This window comes from Paralichthys olivaceus, chromosome 20 (genome assembly GCF_024713975.1).
Source record: "Paralichthys olivaceus isolate ysfri-2021 chromosome 20, ASM2471397v2, whole genome shotgun sequence".
NCBI classification, from domain to species: Eukaryota; Metazoa; Chordata; class Actinopteri; order Pleuronectiformes; family Paralichthyidae; genus Paralichthys; species Paralichthys olivaceus.
This window is the reverse complement of record NC_091112.1, coordinates 4,491,056-4,507,473: the sequence shown is the minus strand read 5'-3', so window position 1 is coordinate 4,507,473 and position 16,418 is coordinate 4,491,056. Positions and strand designations below refer to the sequence as shown.

General features: G+C 43.9%; 1 protein-coding gene across 1 annotated transcript in view; it reads right to left on the bottom strand.

Moving 5' to 3' along the window:
• LOC109639985 (uncharacterized) overlaps nt 1–16,418 on the bottom strand; it is a 31,978-nt gene that overhangs the window by 13,102 nt on the left and 2,458 nt on the right. Inside the window, exons 2-6 of the mRNA XM_069516649.1 lie at nt 12,995–13,100; nt 10,352–10,507; nt 7,632–10,201; nt 2,127–3,270; nt 939–1,682 (exon numbers count right to left, since the gene is read on the bottom strand). Coding sequence (XP_069372750.1) covers nt 939–1,682; nt 2,127–3,270; nt 7,632–10,201; nt 10,352–10,507; nt 12,995–13,100 — 4,720 coding nt within the window. The remainder of the gene's footprint in view (nt 1–938; nt 1,683–2,126; nt 3,271–7,631; nt 10,202–10,351; nt 10,508–12,994; nt 13,101–16,418) is intronic.

Sequence of the window (16,418 nt, the reverse complement as noted above, 5' to 3'; positions counted from 1 at the left end):
GGTTACCTCGGTCAAGGGCGTTGGTTTTGTTTGTCAGCAGGATTACTCAAAAGCCACTGAACGAATTTCCACAAAACTTGCTGAGAGGATTCAACATTGGCCAAGAAAGCGGCAATTCAAGTTTGGAAAAATGGGGCGGATCAAGGATTTTTTTTTTTTTACAGTTTGAAATAGGGAATAATTCATGGATCTTGACGGAAATAAATCAGGCATCTTTGCAAAATTATAGTGTGTGCAATCTGGTGCAGCTTGATTGAATTAAAGCAGACTTTCAGGGAGTTATGCACCATATGAGTCATTATACCATCAGACTAACTGTGCTCTACAAAAATATTTGAATTGAAAAACTCCAGAAATAGATAAATAGACGTTAAACTACGTGAAGGTATACACGGACAAACAGGGCCACTTCCTGTGTGCATGACAAACCACATATCAATCATCTCTCGCAGCTGCAGTGAGCTGCCCTGTTTTACAACAGTGAGGACAATGGATCTGGGAGTTACACTCCCTATGTAACAAGTACACATGTTGCACAAAGGCTGATATCTATTTAAAGGAAGTTAAATTTCAAGATATAAAAAATTTAGTTGTGGTTTCTATTACAACCCACAATCAGCCTTCCACTGACTGTGCAAACCTGGTTCCTTCAAAAGCTCCAATGATTCATCCGTTTGTGAAGTGATGTCTGAACTGATTGTTTATTGCATCCTAACACATTATTCACTGAACTGAGGCCTGCTCTTATAAATATATTACTTCTACAAAGTATTTACACAGAATCCTTATGATCATTAACATCCTCATTCTTCTTTATATCAAGCTTTTGCAAAATATGTCATTTATTCCTAATAATTTCTTCCCTGATTTTGTATTTAAACGCCACCACCGCAAAAATAAAAATACAATAAAACATACAAAAAACTAGTAATACTCACATAGGCATCAGGGAAGGCTCTGTATTTTGACACTTGATTCCTCTCAGGCTCAGGTTCTTTGCTCTGGAACAGAGACCCTCCATGCACGTTGTTGAACCGTGACGTCTGCTGGACCCCCATGGTGCCGTCGCTGCTGAGGCTCCTCTGCAGGAGGGGGGGGGCAGCTGTCCCAGCACCGACACCCATCCCCTGTGTCTGGCCAAACATGGATAGGGCAGAGTCTGTGGTGGTGAACGGCCTGTGAAGGTCTATGGAGCCCGTGGGGCTGAGGAGGCGGGTGGGACTGTTACTGGAGGGTGGGGAACCGAAGCTGGGCGGCGGAGGCCGACTCATGCGGCCGTTCAAGTCTTCTGCTCCGGTCAAGGAGCCTGACGAGGAGGATGAGTTCGCAAGGAAGGAGAAACGCTCGAAGCGGGACCCTGCGAGGTCACCGAGGTCCTTCTGTCCCATACTCAGGCGATCGCTTAAAGGCCCAGTGTCTGGTAGCGAGCTGGTGCGGAAGAGTGGACGATGGGCTTTTTCGTTCTCCGTTGTCTGATCTATGGTCGATGACCTGTAGCTTCCATAGATGATACTGTTGTCGAGGCGAGAGCCTGTGTTGGACGGCGGAGATATTCCATTTCCATTAAGCATGGGGGATTTTAAGTCCTCTAGGGAAGAGTCAGAGGATCTTCTTAAAACAATACTGTTGGCAGCTGATGCTCTCAGGGGCAAGTTCAGGCCTCGTGTTCCTGGCTGCTGGTCCTGCAGGGGATCGAGCACAGGCGGTGAGACAAAACAAAAGGCAACGTTATCATGTCAATCTAAGAGATCTCTTCAAATAGATTGTTTTGGTTTCCTCTAAAAATTTCTGCCTCAACCAACATTTAATGAGAGTGAACGTAGGTTTGTTTGTGGAGAAGAAAAACTATTTCATCAACGTCTCTGTTCTAGAGCCAAGAAGTTTCCACAGAAGCTCTGGGTGAGAAGATAATAATATAAGGGTAATAATAATTATAATAATAAAAGTGTAATTATAACATAAAAAGTTCGAGTTCCACAACTTATATGTATATTTTCCATGCATTCAATTCTGTTGCATTTTTAAATCCCTAGAAATATCATATGATTGATCAAACATTTCCACTAACTTTTATTCGTTTTAATTTTATTCGTTAATTGAGATATCTAGGTATCAGTACACTGTACCTGCTGGGTCTTCAGCAGCTCCAGTGGCGATCGAGTGTCTCTGGGGTGCCTCTTCAGTCCCAGATCGGGAGGCAGAGTGAAAATCCCATCCAGCGAATCGGTGCCGTTGGATTCCATCTTTTTCACGGGGCTGGTGAGGGAGGCAGGGATGTCAGGGGTGATGGGGCTGGGAGCATCCTCGACAATGGGAGGCAGCGAGGACATCAGGGCCGGGGCAGGTGGGCGCAGGCCAGTGCACCTGGGCCTGAAGGAGGGTCCCATGTTCTTCAGGGTGTCCACCAGGTTGTCCATCTCCAGCTGGTTGGAGGAGTCTGTGTCAGGGGAGGCGGGGGGAGTGGGCAGAGGAGCCGTGGGTTCGCCGTCCAGCTGCACCAGTGTGGCTTTAAACAATCCGGTGAACTCAGAGGACTCGTCGTCGTCTTGTGTGAAACCGTCGATGTGGCTGGTGTGAAGGGCCGAGGAGAAGCCGGACACAGGGAGGTGTTGTGAGTCCCAGCGTGACTCTCTCTCTGCCTCTCCCTCTCTCTGTCTCTCTCCTTCACTCGCAGGTGCAGCAGGCTCCTCCCGCTCCACCACGCTCCTCCTCCACTCATCTTTGGCTTCCCCCGCTGACTCGCTCTCATGGCTCAGGTAGACCTGGGTCTCGTCTCTGAGCCTGTTGCTCAGGGTAAAGCGTTCCTCCGGAGCGGGGGAGGAGGCGGTGGAGGAGAGTGTGTCGCTTAGATGTTTGTACACTGTAGCCTCGGGGAAAGCGGAGGAGGAGGAGGAGGAGGAGGTGCTGGAATAAGTGTCAGAAGTTGTGTAAATCTGAGAGTCAGAAAAAATGAGATCCTGTACCTTGTATGGTCGATACTGAGAAACACCCTCAAATCTATTTTTCCACATGTACTCCGAGCCGACGTCTCCTCCATTTGACTCCATTGAGTCCACCCTGTCCTGTCCACGGCCGTCAGCCTCAGTAATCAGAGACACTTTATGGAAACGCTGTTGGGATTCGTCCTCTTCCAGGGGATACAAGTTCCTTGAGGTCAGTTTGGTGCTCAGGCTGCTGTAGCCTGAACTCATTTTGTCAAACGTGTCCTGGTCGGTGTTTGTCTTCGGACTCTCTGAAGCTGCTGCGTCTGTCTTCGAAGCCGTCGGGGACCTGGACAGACAAAGTGAAAGTCTGATTTAAGTGCCTTCGGGTGTGGCAGCCATGTAACGACAACAATGCAAATTTACACAAAGCTTTTTTGAATGTCTTGACTTGCAAAATTTAGTTTACAAAAGCTGATTAATTACAATTGTTGTTTAGAACATATTTTTACAGATAACGGCTGAAGGAATCGAGAGCTTTACCGTAGAAACAGGAAAAGAGAAGAGCAACGCAGAAAAACGCTTAAATCAAAGGAAAAGCTTCACCCTACAGATAAAGTCATAAAACCGACCGGAAGGACTTGAGAGGCGTTGACACATGTGAGTGTAAAGGTTGATTATTCCAAAGGTCATGAGAATATATAGGAACTCCCTCAGTGAACGTCAAAGGCAAACGTAGGTTTACACAGTGCGTTCTTAGATCCTAAAGAAACCTGAACAAATTAACAACAAAAGCCAATAAATGTGTTTAATGGGACATAGTTCATCTTCCTGGTGGTTTTTCTTTTCCTAAATAAAAAACAAAATAATTAAAATGCTTTTTTTTTTAGAAATGCAGATTCTTGCATATAAAAAGGGCAGGGTGTGTATTTCCCCATAGTTTGCACCAATTAAAAACATTTACAAGTGCATGAGTGCAAACAGTTTGTGTGTCTCTGACCAGATTCCTCTACACACACCTCACAGGGTTGACTCAATATGGGGCCCACTCTTTGTTTTGTGTGCTACTGGGAGAGAAACCTGTAGATTCAGGCGTCGATTCTGATTCTCGAACGAAGACAATGAATGCAAGAACTGTACGTGTTGCAGCTACAGGAACATTCTAAGAACATGTCCAGGCTCACATGTCAAACCAGATCCATGCACATGTGCTTGAACATGCAAATATCCTTAAGTCCTTAGGGAGTGATGATGGGTTTGGAGAGAAATTAAGTGTATGAGTGACCTAATTTTTTTTTACGCAGCTCATAGGACCATCGAGCAACTTAGGCCTGTGTGTAATTTCTGATTTAAAAAACACGGCTGCTCATTGTCCTCTGTAGGTAAAAGAACAGTGTCGGAGTTGGGCCCCCACACAGCACATCCAGAACAACCTTAAAAACAACGCTCAAAAGCATTCCTCTCATGGCTCACCTGTCAAAGTATCTGTCAAAGAATGAATGTGCACGCAAAGGGTTCCATGGAACTGATGCTTTGGATGTTATTCTGTTTTGTAATTACATGGAATCCTTGCTGAAAGTTCACAACACAACAGCCTGGAGGTTGTTCATTCAGGGCGGAACCTTTATGACTATTGATTTTGAATGTTTGCTCAGAGTTCTGAGGCTGTGAACTCACAAGGAGACACCATCAGAGTGGTGACCACATGGAGAGTCTGTCGAAACAATTCTGATTCATGCAGGAAACTATATGTGGGGGAAAGAGAGCAGGTTTGTCAGCCTCCCTTGTCTCTCCACATCTACAGGGGATTAGTGTACGTTTTCAAAGTGTGCAGCACAGCCACTGGTGAGTGAGTGTCAAACGCCAGCATGGCCTGAAGCTTTACTGAGCTCGAGAAAAAGAAAAGTGTCAAAAGAGTTTAAAAAGACTAAAATGATTGAACTTTCCAGGAATATACGCGAGCAAGAAAAACTGAAAGTGCATCATGTGTCTCCTCTAATGAGGCAATATGATTTTTCTCCTTTTGATTTAAGTGATTCTTAAAGATCCAAAGATTTACAGTCAGGATCATGATGTGGATTATTTCTTGTTGTTATGGAAGGTGGGGTGTTTTGAAGTGTTTCGAGATGCATTCAGGGACCTGGAGCAAAGTGATTTGTTTTCCTAAATTTAAGTTGAATATCCACAGTAAATGTTGAATTGATCCAGTTTTTAAATTCCCTTTAATTGTGATCAAATGTTGAGAGTCCGACAACAACAGCCTCAAACTGACTGATGAGAGAGAAGGAAGCACTGGAATACACACTGCTTGACTAAATTGTGACTAATTGGTGGGAAACAATATGCACATCCACCCTGAAACACTCTTGACCATAACTTTGGTCAGAGTTAAGAGGTGAGGACTTCCTGAACAGAGCTTAGGTCTGGTCAAGGTGTGGTTTATAAACTCCCTTCACATGCTCTGCAGACAGAAGTTGATTTAGGGCAGAGAGGTAATTCTCCACAAGTTTGTCATTCCTCTCTTGTCTCATAGCAAAGAGTCAAACAGCAGCACGTCAGTCACAATCGAAAAGAAAAACAAAAGACGAGTGGTTCAACCAGAAACAGCCAAAGGTCTTTAAGATCTGTGATAGTGTAAAGGAGGAAATTAAGATATTTAATTTTGCATTTCAGAAAAAAAAACAAGCAAGAGTTTCTACAGTGGAATAAAAAGGTTGATTCTAAAATGTATCAGTGGGCCCCTTGTGTTACTCCCCCTGACCTCCCCACAGACGAAGCCTACGAGACAGGTAGGACTGGCTAAATGTCATTTTTTCAATCCAGCCTAAGTCCTGTAAGTCTATTCTGATTCTATTTCTGGTGTCTAAATATCCATCATCTTCTGTCTTCTACTAAAGTAAAACACACGTCTTTGCTGCCACCCTGTGGTCCTAAAAGTACAACGAAATACAAAGCAGTGCCACATAAATTCTAAGGAAACCGATCGACAATGTTGTGTTGTTAACGCAAACAGTTAGAAAGGAGTTCATGTGCGTTGTAAGTCGGTCTCGATACATCAGTTAATGTAAAACACATTAAGTCAAAACGTAACCTTCTATTATGAACACAGCAGATTGACCCTATATTCAGAATCTGCTACATTTACACCATGTACCTGTAAATGTGCACCAGTCACATCATGTACCTCAGGTTAACAGGAATAACGTCTTTCTGAGGGAATCTATCTCTCCTATTATCTTAAAGCAGAAAAATGAAGTCATGCATAATTGAAACACTCAAACTCCACAGGATATTTTGCAGAGAGCTCCTTTCCCTCAGAAGGTGTGGTCACGACTTCAAACCAGAATCCCCTGCAGCACTGTTTCCTTGGAATTAAAAGGCTCGATCAGAAACCAGCTTCAGATTAAACATCAAAATTGTCCTGCGATACCAAAACGTTTTAAAGAAACAGAGAGCCATGACAGCCAGCGCTCCAGGTGCCAGGACGTGATGTTCAGCCAGACTAGAGTCAGAACACCTTAAACCATTTAGGGCAACATTCTTCCTCGCTAATTTTTCTTTTGATCGACCGTTAATCAGTCAGCTGTACAGTTTGGGCGTGTGGCTCTGCTCCTGCTTCTGATCATCATAAATGATCATGCAATGTTTATTTTACTTTATATTCCTTGTAAGTGCGTTAAAACATTTCACAAGTTCACTATTTGTCTTTGGTGGCTGTCCCCATGTGAAATGTCAGAGAAGCAAAGCACATTTATTTTTGCTAGTTCACAGAAGGCAATCGTGCATCATTCATTAGAATATATATTTTATACAATATATTATATATAACTGAATCATTGTTTATGTACGTGATCAATCGAAAACACCAAATATTTGCCCCAAGCTTCTCAAAATTGACTACTTGCTGCTTTTCTTAAATTTGCAACCAGAAGACATCACTTTGAGCTCAGGGAACTTTTATTTTGTTAAGATTCTAGTGATTAAACTCTGTATATGCTGTGTATGTGGGAGTATTCAACCATAAACAATGTGTTGTACCACAAAAAAATGAAAGAGCGATGGCTCGGAGGTGAACAAACAAACATTCCTGCATGCCTTCTTCTTGCAGATAGAAGAATCTGAACTAATCAAGATGAGTGTGCGTGACAGCGAGAAATCAAAACAGATCATCTTGGGTTATGTCACTTGACGTGTGGTGGGGTCAAAGCAACACATGTTCCTAATGTGCGGACAGGTCTGTTGGTAAACAACTCAGGTCATCCACTGCTGACCTATTTACCAAAGTAGATGTTCAGCCATCACCAGGTTCAGGGACTTATCAGGTGGCCACACGGTAAGGTGAGAAAGTTACGTTAGCCACATCTATTGTTTCACTGGCGAGGTATAAACATGCAATTTGGTTCCAAGCAACAAAACTTGGATCCACAAACTCAACAATGTGCATCTGGCAGAGAGCCTTGAAGGGAAACCTGCTACTGACACTTTAAAATTCAGAGGCTGCAATTTCCTAAATGACATAATTGCCGACTTTGTGGAAATTACACACTTTCCCCAGCTGCTCCCTGCACACAGACCTCATGGTCAAACCACTTACATGCAGACAGAGGTGTATCAGCCCAACATCTAAATCCAGAACACCTGCAGGACGACAATCAAACACAGAAACACTTGATTTTTTTTTCCCCCAATAAAGAAAAACTTGCCACTCACCCTGGATCCAGGTCAGGCTCTCCTTCTGATGGAAGCTCGTGTCCCTCAGAGAACGCCCCTTCAGGTTCACTGTCAGGCCGGTGTGTGTCTTCAGTCAGGGTTGACAGCTCGACTCCCACCTGTTCTTGCACTGTCCTCTTTTTGTCCGCGCTCCCTGTAATCGTATCCTCCCACTCACTACTCTGCTGATCCCTATTGTGCTCTATCTCTGTGGCGTTCGATCGCAGCTCGGTGCTTTGCGTCGAAATGCCAGTGAGAACCTCTGCTCCAGCTGAGGGATCTGCGATGACTCTGCTGTTGATTTCTATGCTAGCCTCTCCTCTCTCGTCCTCACACGGTGAAACTTGTTCCTGTCTGCACGTGGACGTGATCACATCTTCCTCCCCCGTGTTGCTGGGAGCAGCAGGTTCACACCCACGACTCCTGACGTCTTCGTACACCTGATATCGTGGCTCCTGGCTCAGGAGCTGCTTCTCTTCGTTGAGGTGGTCTTCTGTTTCCAAGTCCCTGGTCCAGTTTCGATCAGACCACTCCCCCTGCACATGCGGTGGCTCACTTGAGGGTGGAGCCAGCTCGCATTCCATCACCTGCCGAACCGGTGTGGCCAGTAACTCCTCCTCACCCTCACCCTCCTCCTCCTCACCCTCCTCCTCCTCCTCCTCAATCTGTGGCAATGCTGCGGTTGATACTTCTGTCTCCTGCCTCTTTGCATCACTGCTTACAAATAAGTCAGACGTCTCACTTTCTCGCACTTGAGTCTCCTCCATGTGACCTCTCGGTTGTTGCTGCTCTTCAGTTGGTCTGATGAGATCCACTTTGTTTCCATCGTCACCCTCGTCGCCTTCCTCGCTCTGCATTTTAACAATCACCACCCTGAATTCTCCCTCATCTCTCTTGCTTCTCCCTCTCTCTATGACTTCTTCCCATTCCCTCTCTTTTAAACCGTCTACCTCCGGTTTTTCGTCCACCGTGTACATCTCTTCTTCCCCGCTCTCCTCCTCGTTGTTCTCCTCGGCGCTGTAGTACACCTCCATGACACTGCCATCATCGGATCCCACACTCAGATAGGCTGGGCTCAAAGGCCCTTCGCTCCCCTCCGTCGGTCCTGAACCAGAAGCAGCATAAGAAAACTCTGGTGTTTCGATTGTTATCTCCTGATAAATCTCTTGATTCAGACTTTTGATTGCGCTCATTCTGTCCAGGACAGGAGAGGCACAGCCGGAGTCAGCGCTCACTTCCTCTGTGACTAACTCTTTGACCAGGATCACTCTCTGTTTGGAGTCAGTAACCCGACTCTCGGCCCCATGGGATGTTGCATATTCAGAAACCGGTGGGGGAGGGTTCTGAACCACGGGGACTGACCTGACTGTGTCACGGATGAGGCCGAAGCCGTCTGATCTCACGTGTGAAAGAGAACGGGTCAAATCCGAATAAGGAATGTCTTTAACGACCGGTTCCGAAGCCGAGCAGAGAGAGGAAGTACGATATATGTTTGCGTCCATTTGAAAGTCGTTAGGGTTGACATGTGTGTTGGTATATCTACTTTCTGCATCATCCAATCTGTGATCATGTGACGATGACAGGTGAGAGTAGATAACATTAGTTTCTGTGTGACATTCATTCAGGGTTTTAACCATGACAGGCTCCAATTTGGTGTTGACGTGTTTCCTCTCGGTGTGGATTTGAAGAGGAGGAGGATACGAGTGGGATGACATTACCTCTGAGGTGAAACTCTGAGGGAAAAGTGACTCATACAGCGCTTCGTAAACCACATCCTGACCGGGACGCTTCCCGCTGCCATCAGCCGAGGCTGCGGTGACACTTTTGGCAGCCTCGGGAAACGAAGATCTCTCAGTGTGAGAAACCGAGACTTCTTCGGGGATGGTGGCAGAATCTGTGCTCGGAGCAGAGTCGTCGGTGCGAGGAACGAGGGTCGACTCTGTAAATGTAGCATCGGTTTTGGAGTGGGCGCTCTGAGTCGTACTGTCAGAGGCTTCAGGTTGATGATGTGATAATGGAACTCTGGTGGATTCTGGAGGAGTGACTTCTGTTTTTGTGTGAGACTGCTGGAGGACATCATTATCACAAGGGCCGTTGGTTTCGCTGACTGACTCTGTAACTGCTGCATTTTGATCTGAGGTGTGCGGCGTGTCCGGAGGCCGACTGGCTGAGAGGCCCGGTGCATTCTGGGTATCAGCAACAGAGATCCCGTCCGTCAAAGGAGCAGGTGATTTGGCGTCAGTTCTGGGCGAGATGTCGAGAGCGGAAATATTCTTGTCATCTAGCTGGAGCTCAGGAATGGAAGCTATTGGTGCTTTCGGTAAATCCTCATTCACATCGAAAGGATCAGAGACGTTCGGAGGCTCCTGAGATTCTTTCTGGGTGTTCACAGTGACGACTGACTCGGATTGGTCATGGATAGTGAAGTATGACTCCGACTGGTTTGTGGCCACAGGGGGAGGAGAAGGGATGTCGAACTTTTTGCAGGTGTCGAGCTCCGGCTGAGAGAACATGAACATTGTCTTCACGTTGGCCTGATCCAGTTCCATCTGACTGAGGTCCATAGTGGTCTGCAGGGAGATCATTTACAGTTTCACAAATAAAATGATATACGTACATATTGATGATAATAACAATTATTATTATTATTATTATTATGAGTTATTATTATTAGTTATCACCGATTATCATTTTGCCGTAAACACTGTCATTGATTTTACCTCCTCTTGCTCATCGATGGCTGGACTATGAAGACCAAACGTGCTCTTAGAGAGATTCTCTTCATCCTTCTTCTTCCTCTTTTTCAGACCAAAGGAAAAGGTGGCAAATCTCCTGGGCTTACGGAGGTCCAACTCTGAGTAGCTGAGTTCTTTGCTCTAAGAGGAAAAGAGAAAGATGGGGGAGAGATGGACGAGACGAGAATTAATGAAACACTAAATGCAAAATACAGAATTTCATGTTCCTGATATATCTTGTAACTAAAAGCATCAAAGAACGTGGAGCAGCTTCACAAAATCCCCTGTAGCCGGAAATATCACTAATCCTACTGAACACCATTTTTTTTAAAAGGCTGTGTCGCTCATACATTCGAAACTCTGAACCACTTCTCCTGCCAGCGGTAGGAATGAGGATGTTGCACAATACAAGACTATGAGTTCTTAAACTTGTAAACAATGAGCTGCCACCCTGACTTCATTCCAAGCGGTAAAAGCTGCTCCACCCTGACAAAAATGAAAAACTAGTAGAACAAGATCTACTACACCAACTAGCCACTGTCTCAGATAAGGTCTGGGGAGAGTTCATGATGAAAAGCCCAACTGTGGAAAGACAGATAACAATTTCCACATAAAAAAAAGGATGCTTCATTTGGGTGCATGAGAATAACTGATGAAACATCTGTATCTCTGAACAGCATGAGGGTCAATCTCAGATAGTGGTGATGCTTTTCTGAGGAACATGCTTTGTGGAGCCGTGATGACAAAGGAGAAAGAAAAACAAAGCTGTCCATCACCGCTATCTGTCAAATACCCAACATGGGTGTGTCTTTACAAATTCTTCTGATGGCTAGTTTGGAAAGTATGAGAAGTACAGACAACAATTAAAGTGGAATCTGGGTTAAAGTGTGTTGTCGTTGGCCTCGTCTCCATACACGTGCTCACAAAACTGATTAAACAGCAAAAGAACAGAGATTCTGATACAAAACCTTTTCAGTGATTTTTATCAAAGTGAATCCACTAAAAATGTCATGTCCTGAACTTGACTGAAACATTCAAGCTGAAACAACCTGAAACACAAAGCAAGGAATCAAATCTTCTGGTCACTGTACACCCGGGGATCACTTTCATTTTGAAAGCTGATACGTTCCAAGTAACCACCATCGTGTGCACAGACACACACAACCACTGCATTCAACAGTAAAATCTTCTACTTCACATAAAACCTGTTTAATCTGTTCTTTTTAATTTAAGAAACACAACATTTGCGTTGTTATTTTTACCCAGAAGTCTTAGCTTCAAGCAGCTACATCATCACCAGTCAGGGCTTCCCCACACTGATGCTCAGTGAAGCCCTAGCGCCCTCTTCTGGAGAGAATATTAAAGTCTGACTTTGACTTAACCTCTATATCTATATATTTACTGCAGGCGAACAATGGAAACATGACCAGAGTGATGCTGATCAGATTTAACTGCAGCATTAAAGAGAAAAAGTCAAAAATGAGTTGAACAGACAGCGTGTGTGTGTGTGTGTGTGTGTGTGTGTGTGTGTGTGTGTGTGTGTGTGTGTGTGTGTGTGTGTGTGTGTGTGTGTGTGTGTGTGTGTGTGTGTGTGTGTGTGTGTGTGTACAGGCATGACATGCTTTGTTTAATCTCTATGTAATGGCGCCCTCTAGTGTGGAGTCCCATGAGTGGTCTCATCTTCTCAGCTGTATGTATATTTAAAAGTTGAGTCTGTGGCCGATTGATGCACACAGATAAATGTGAGTCTTTGCAGAGCTCAGATTAGACTGCAAGTGCGTACTTCTGAATTGTGTGTCGCACTATTAGTACTTATATTACTGCTGGAATTATTATTACACTGCTGCTGGAATAAAGGTCACATGCAATTATACAAATTATCTTCGGGATGACCAACCAATTTTTTTTTTTTTTTTTGCATATTACACACACACACACACGCACACACGCTCACCATCACTCAAAATAAACAATAGACATACTCCACACACTTCCACTTCTTGTTGCTAACCACCCCCCCGGAGTGCTGACCTTCGCTGGGAAATAAAAAATAAATGTTGTACCCGATTTGCTTGAATTTTAAATTTCTCTGCCCTTTTTATTAGTTGTATTTTGGATTCAGTGCTCTTGTCTATTTAGCTTCACACAAAACTATCAGAGCAATGACACACACATACTCAAAAGTACATGCTTGTTCGTCGCACATTTTAACTTTTCTTGCAAACTCAGACTAAAGTTAGCTTGAAGTTGTTAAAGTGCTTGATTATATATCCGTCAGTGTGAATAACTAAAACTGACATTGTTTAAACTGGTTGATTCAACGATTCAATTATTTTAAGTGGGAATTTACGTGTGACTGCAGAACACAGTTTCACACTTTACAGTTTCGGCTTCCATTGCTCACCTGAGGCAAAGTTTCATATCAGCTTTCAGTGAAGTGGATATTATTTTGACTATTTTGAATGCACAGGTAGAGCCTTGTGGGCATGTAGCCTGAAACAACACTTTGTATTTACACAATCTCATCCTGATGCAGTGAAAGATCCTTCCTGTGTGACTGCGCTGGTTGAAATTTAAAAGGTAGACAATCGCTAATATAACGAGAGCAGCTCAGCAATGAGAACAGACCTTTGACCTGGGTGCGGTGGCATAGAGAGACGACTTCTTGCTGTCCGAGGCGACGTTGTCCGCCCAGGCCTCTGCATCCTCAGCTGTGTTGTTGGGCTCAGCAGCACTGAGAGGGACAGAGATGTGAAATTAGTCGAGCCTAAAACACAATCAGTTTACAAGCAGCACAAATATGTAAAAAATGCTGGGTGTAATTAGATTGAGAAAACAACCGCATCCAGTTTGTGTATTGTGATAGTCGCATTGAAAAAGAGGGAAAATATGCAGCTTAGCTATATAAAGCAGTGAATCAGCGCTGAGGGAATGTTGAACAGAACCGGCTGAGCAGAGAGTGACTTAGTGTTTCTTAAGGCAGCGTTCCACTTTGGTGAGTCCTGCATAGAACGAGACTTATTATGACATCAGGGAAAAAGGAAAATATATAAAGATAAAAACGACGTTATTACCAAAAAACAATTCTTCACAGTGAATTGTGAAGAACTCCTGGGATGTCGGCGTCAGTGTGCGGCTGAGCAGGGTCCTCAGAGTCAGAGGGATGCTCCATTATTAATCATGGGCTGTCATCACATCAACACATGACACAAAGGTCTCTTTATGTACACGGGCACTTTACCTTTGCACACCTGGGTGAAACAGGAAGCTAAATGACAAGCAAACATTGGCTCCATCAGCCGTGCACGACATGGATGTGTGTGCACAGCAAACACGCACAACAACTCCACCCGCCGTGAGGCGCTACACCGTTTTCTGCAGGTCAGAAAACTTGTGTCGACAAGCAGAGTTGATTCTTTTACACACAAGGACACACATGTCTTGTGATGGTGCAGCGCTAGTGGCAGTTGTTTTTATTCATACTTGGCACCGTATCAACTGTACATTTGAATTACACTTTGTTTTTAAACTGCAACTGTGTTGTATTACTTGTGCAACTGTGTTGTATTACTTGTGCAACTGTGTTGTATTACTTGTGCATTTCTGTATTTGAATTACTTCCCTGCATGGCTGCAATGTCAAGATAAAATTCTTTATATCAGTCGATATCTTTATCTTTTAAGGTTAAAGACAATTATGTGTTAAACCTCCACACTGTGCTTACACATTGTACAATATATATATTGAGCCTTTCAATGATCACTGCAGTGTGTGAGAACATCAGCTTATGTTTTTTAGGTAGAGACGGTGTCTGGATATAAGAGGATGAGTCTTATCTGTGTCTCAAAGTAACGTGTGTTTACGTGTAAAGAGACAGGACATACCTAGAAACATTGAAAGCCTCTCACTGTGTAAACTTACATCATCTGACACCTGTGACTAAAAACAAAAAACTCTATGTGAAAGTCCTCATTTGGATGAAGTCCAACAGGATGTGACTAAGAGATAGAAAGTCTGGGTGGGACATTGGCGTGGATGCAAATCTACGTGGTCATCCGATACATTTCAAAACCAGATAACGCAATTTTTCTTTTCCTGGAAATCACTTCTTCTTCTGCAACTTGCAAGAAGAACGTGACTTCCGTTAGTGTAGCGTTAGCCACAGCCACAGCTAAAATGTCGTCAATTTGACTATTTCGCGCTGGAGAGTCTCACAAGTAAAACAGGGATGTGAAACGATAACAGCAGTTGTCATTTCCAAACAGGGTCAGTAGCATAAAGCTTTTTTAAAATCTACTGGTATCGGATCAGTACTCTGTGTCGGGAAGGGAAGCATATCAAGGACCGCCTCCTTCATGGGACGTGGTCTTCCCAGACGGTGGGCAGGTGGGCTTTGTGGGTCAGGTAGACCACTAAGGCGGAACTGATATGAGACAGTCTGGTCTACAGAGGCTTTCTTTGATGGCGCTCTCGCTCGGAGCCTCTAAAGGGGGCAGCCCCTGAACTGAGACATATGCTGTTGGTATTTCAGTGAAACTATTTGCATGGTATCTTCAATCAGCCAAACCACCTTCTGTCTGCATGCAAATGGTTTAAAATGAAACTCTACATCCTCCTTGTGTGCTAACATGCACATTAGCTTATTGAAGTGCTGTGACATGCACATAGGACATGAAGGAAGTGACAGATAACTATGTAGGTCGCTCGTCTCTATCAGTGTGTGATAAGGACATTTTACATCCATCTATTATTTATTAAGTATCACTGCCAGAGAAGATTAAAGTAATGTTTCAGCATTTTTATTCCTCAGCACACACGGCTGTAATTTACGAGCAACTATGCTCACTGTTGTCGGAACTCTGGTTTAGCTGCTTTCACCTTGTGCAGCGATTCATGCAAACATAATTACTTTGACAGACAGAACAACACATCCCTGCAGCAAAGAATAGTGTTTAAAGGTTGACTGCCCCTGAACACACAGATTAGGAACAAGTCAAAACTCAAAATACGTCACTCCCCATCTCCATCCGCTCAGAGGATGGAATGCAAACCAGTGCAACACACAAAATTAGTTAAATTCAAAACTACGCTAATAAATGACTAAACGGTGATTGCAGAGACAGAGGTGAACAGGGGTCGTCTTTACCTTTTGTGCAACTGATTCTTTGTTGTCAGCTCAAGATTTGTGTGGAATCAATATCCCTGTTTAACCAAGAAGAATGGACCCAATAGAACAAATGAAATTGATAACGATTTACTTTTACTTGAAACCCACCATTGATTTTAAGGACAAAGCTGAGGATAACATCACTGAAGCCTGGTTCATAGATTCTGCTGTTGCTGCTGCTGCTGCTATGAAACCAGGCCTGTCAATGATGGTCGGACTATAGTGAAGAAAAGCAAAATACCACAAGGATGAATTTCAGTTTATGTAATCCCGGAGTTTAGTCGACTTCACAAATGTAACAGGTTCCATGATACACTGACTCATTTTATACTTCTGAGTAATGTCAGCTATTTAAACACCGATGAGATGACACATCCGAGGTTCAGCTGTGACTAACATGTTGCCAATCTGTATCCCTGGGTCCGAGATGATGTGTGTGTGTGTCTGTGTGTGTGTGTGTGTGTCTAATTGATTAACAGTTTCAGGGCAATGCAGAAGGTATGTGGAGTTGCAGGTTTCTCTACAGAGCCTCTACTATTCCACAAGAGCCTGACAGCAACACACACCAGACACTAAAACTCAGGGTGTGTTTGACTTGTTCAAAAAGGACACCTGAGTGCTTCCTCTGTAATTTCATACAGTATTGATAAAGTTTCAAAGAGAAAGTTCTGATGAAGACTTTGACATCTCCTTGAACTGCGTGAAGAGATATGCCAAAAGTCAAAAACAAACAAAATAACTACAAGATTTATTTCTAAGACCCTGAAATCTTCAAATCTTTCGCGATAAATCCTTGGACATGGATTAAAACTAAATCCTTGACAAAAACAGACTTAGTCTACGTCTGGACTCTGATCCCGGACGTTTGTCTCATTTACAATGTCA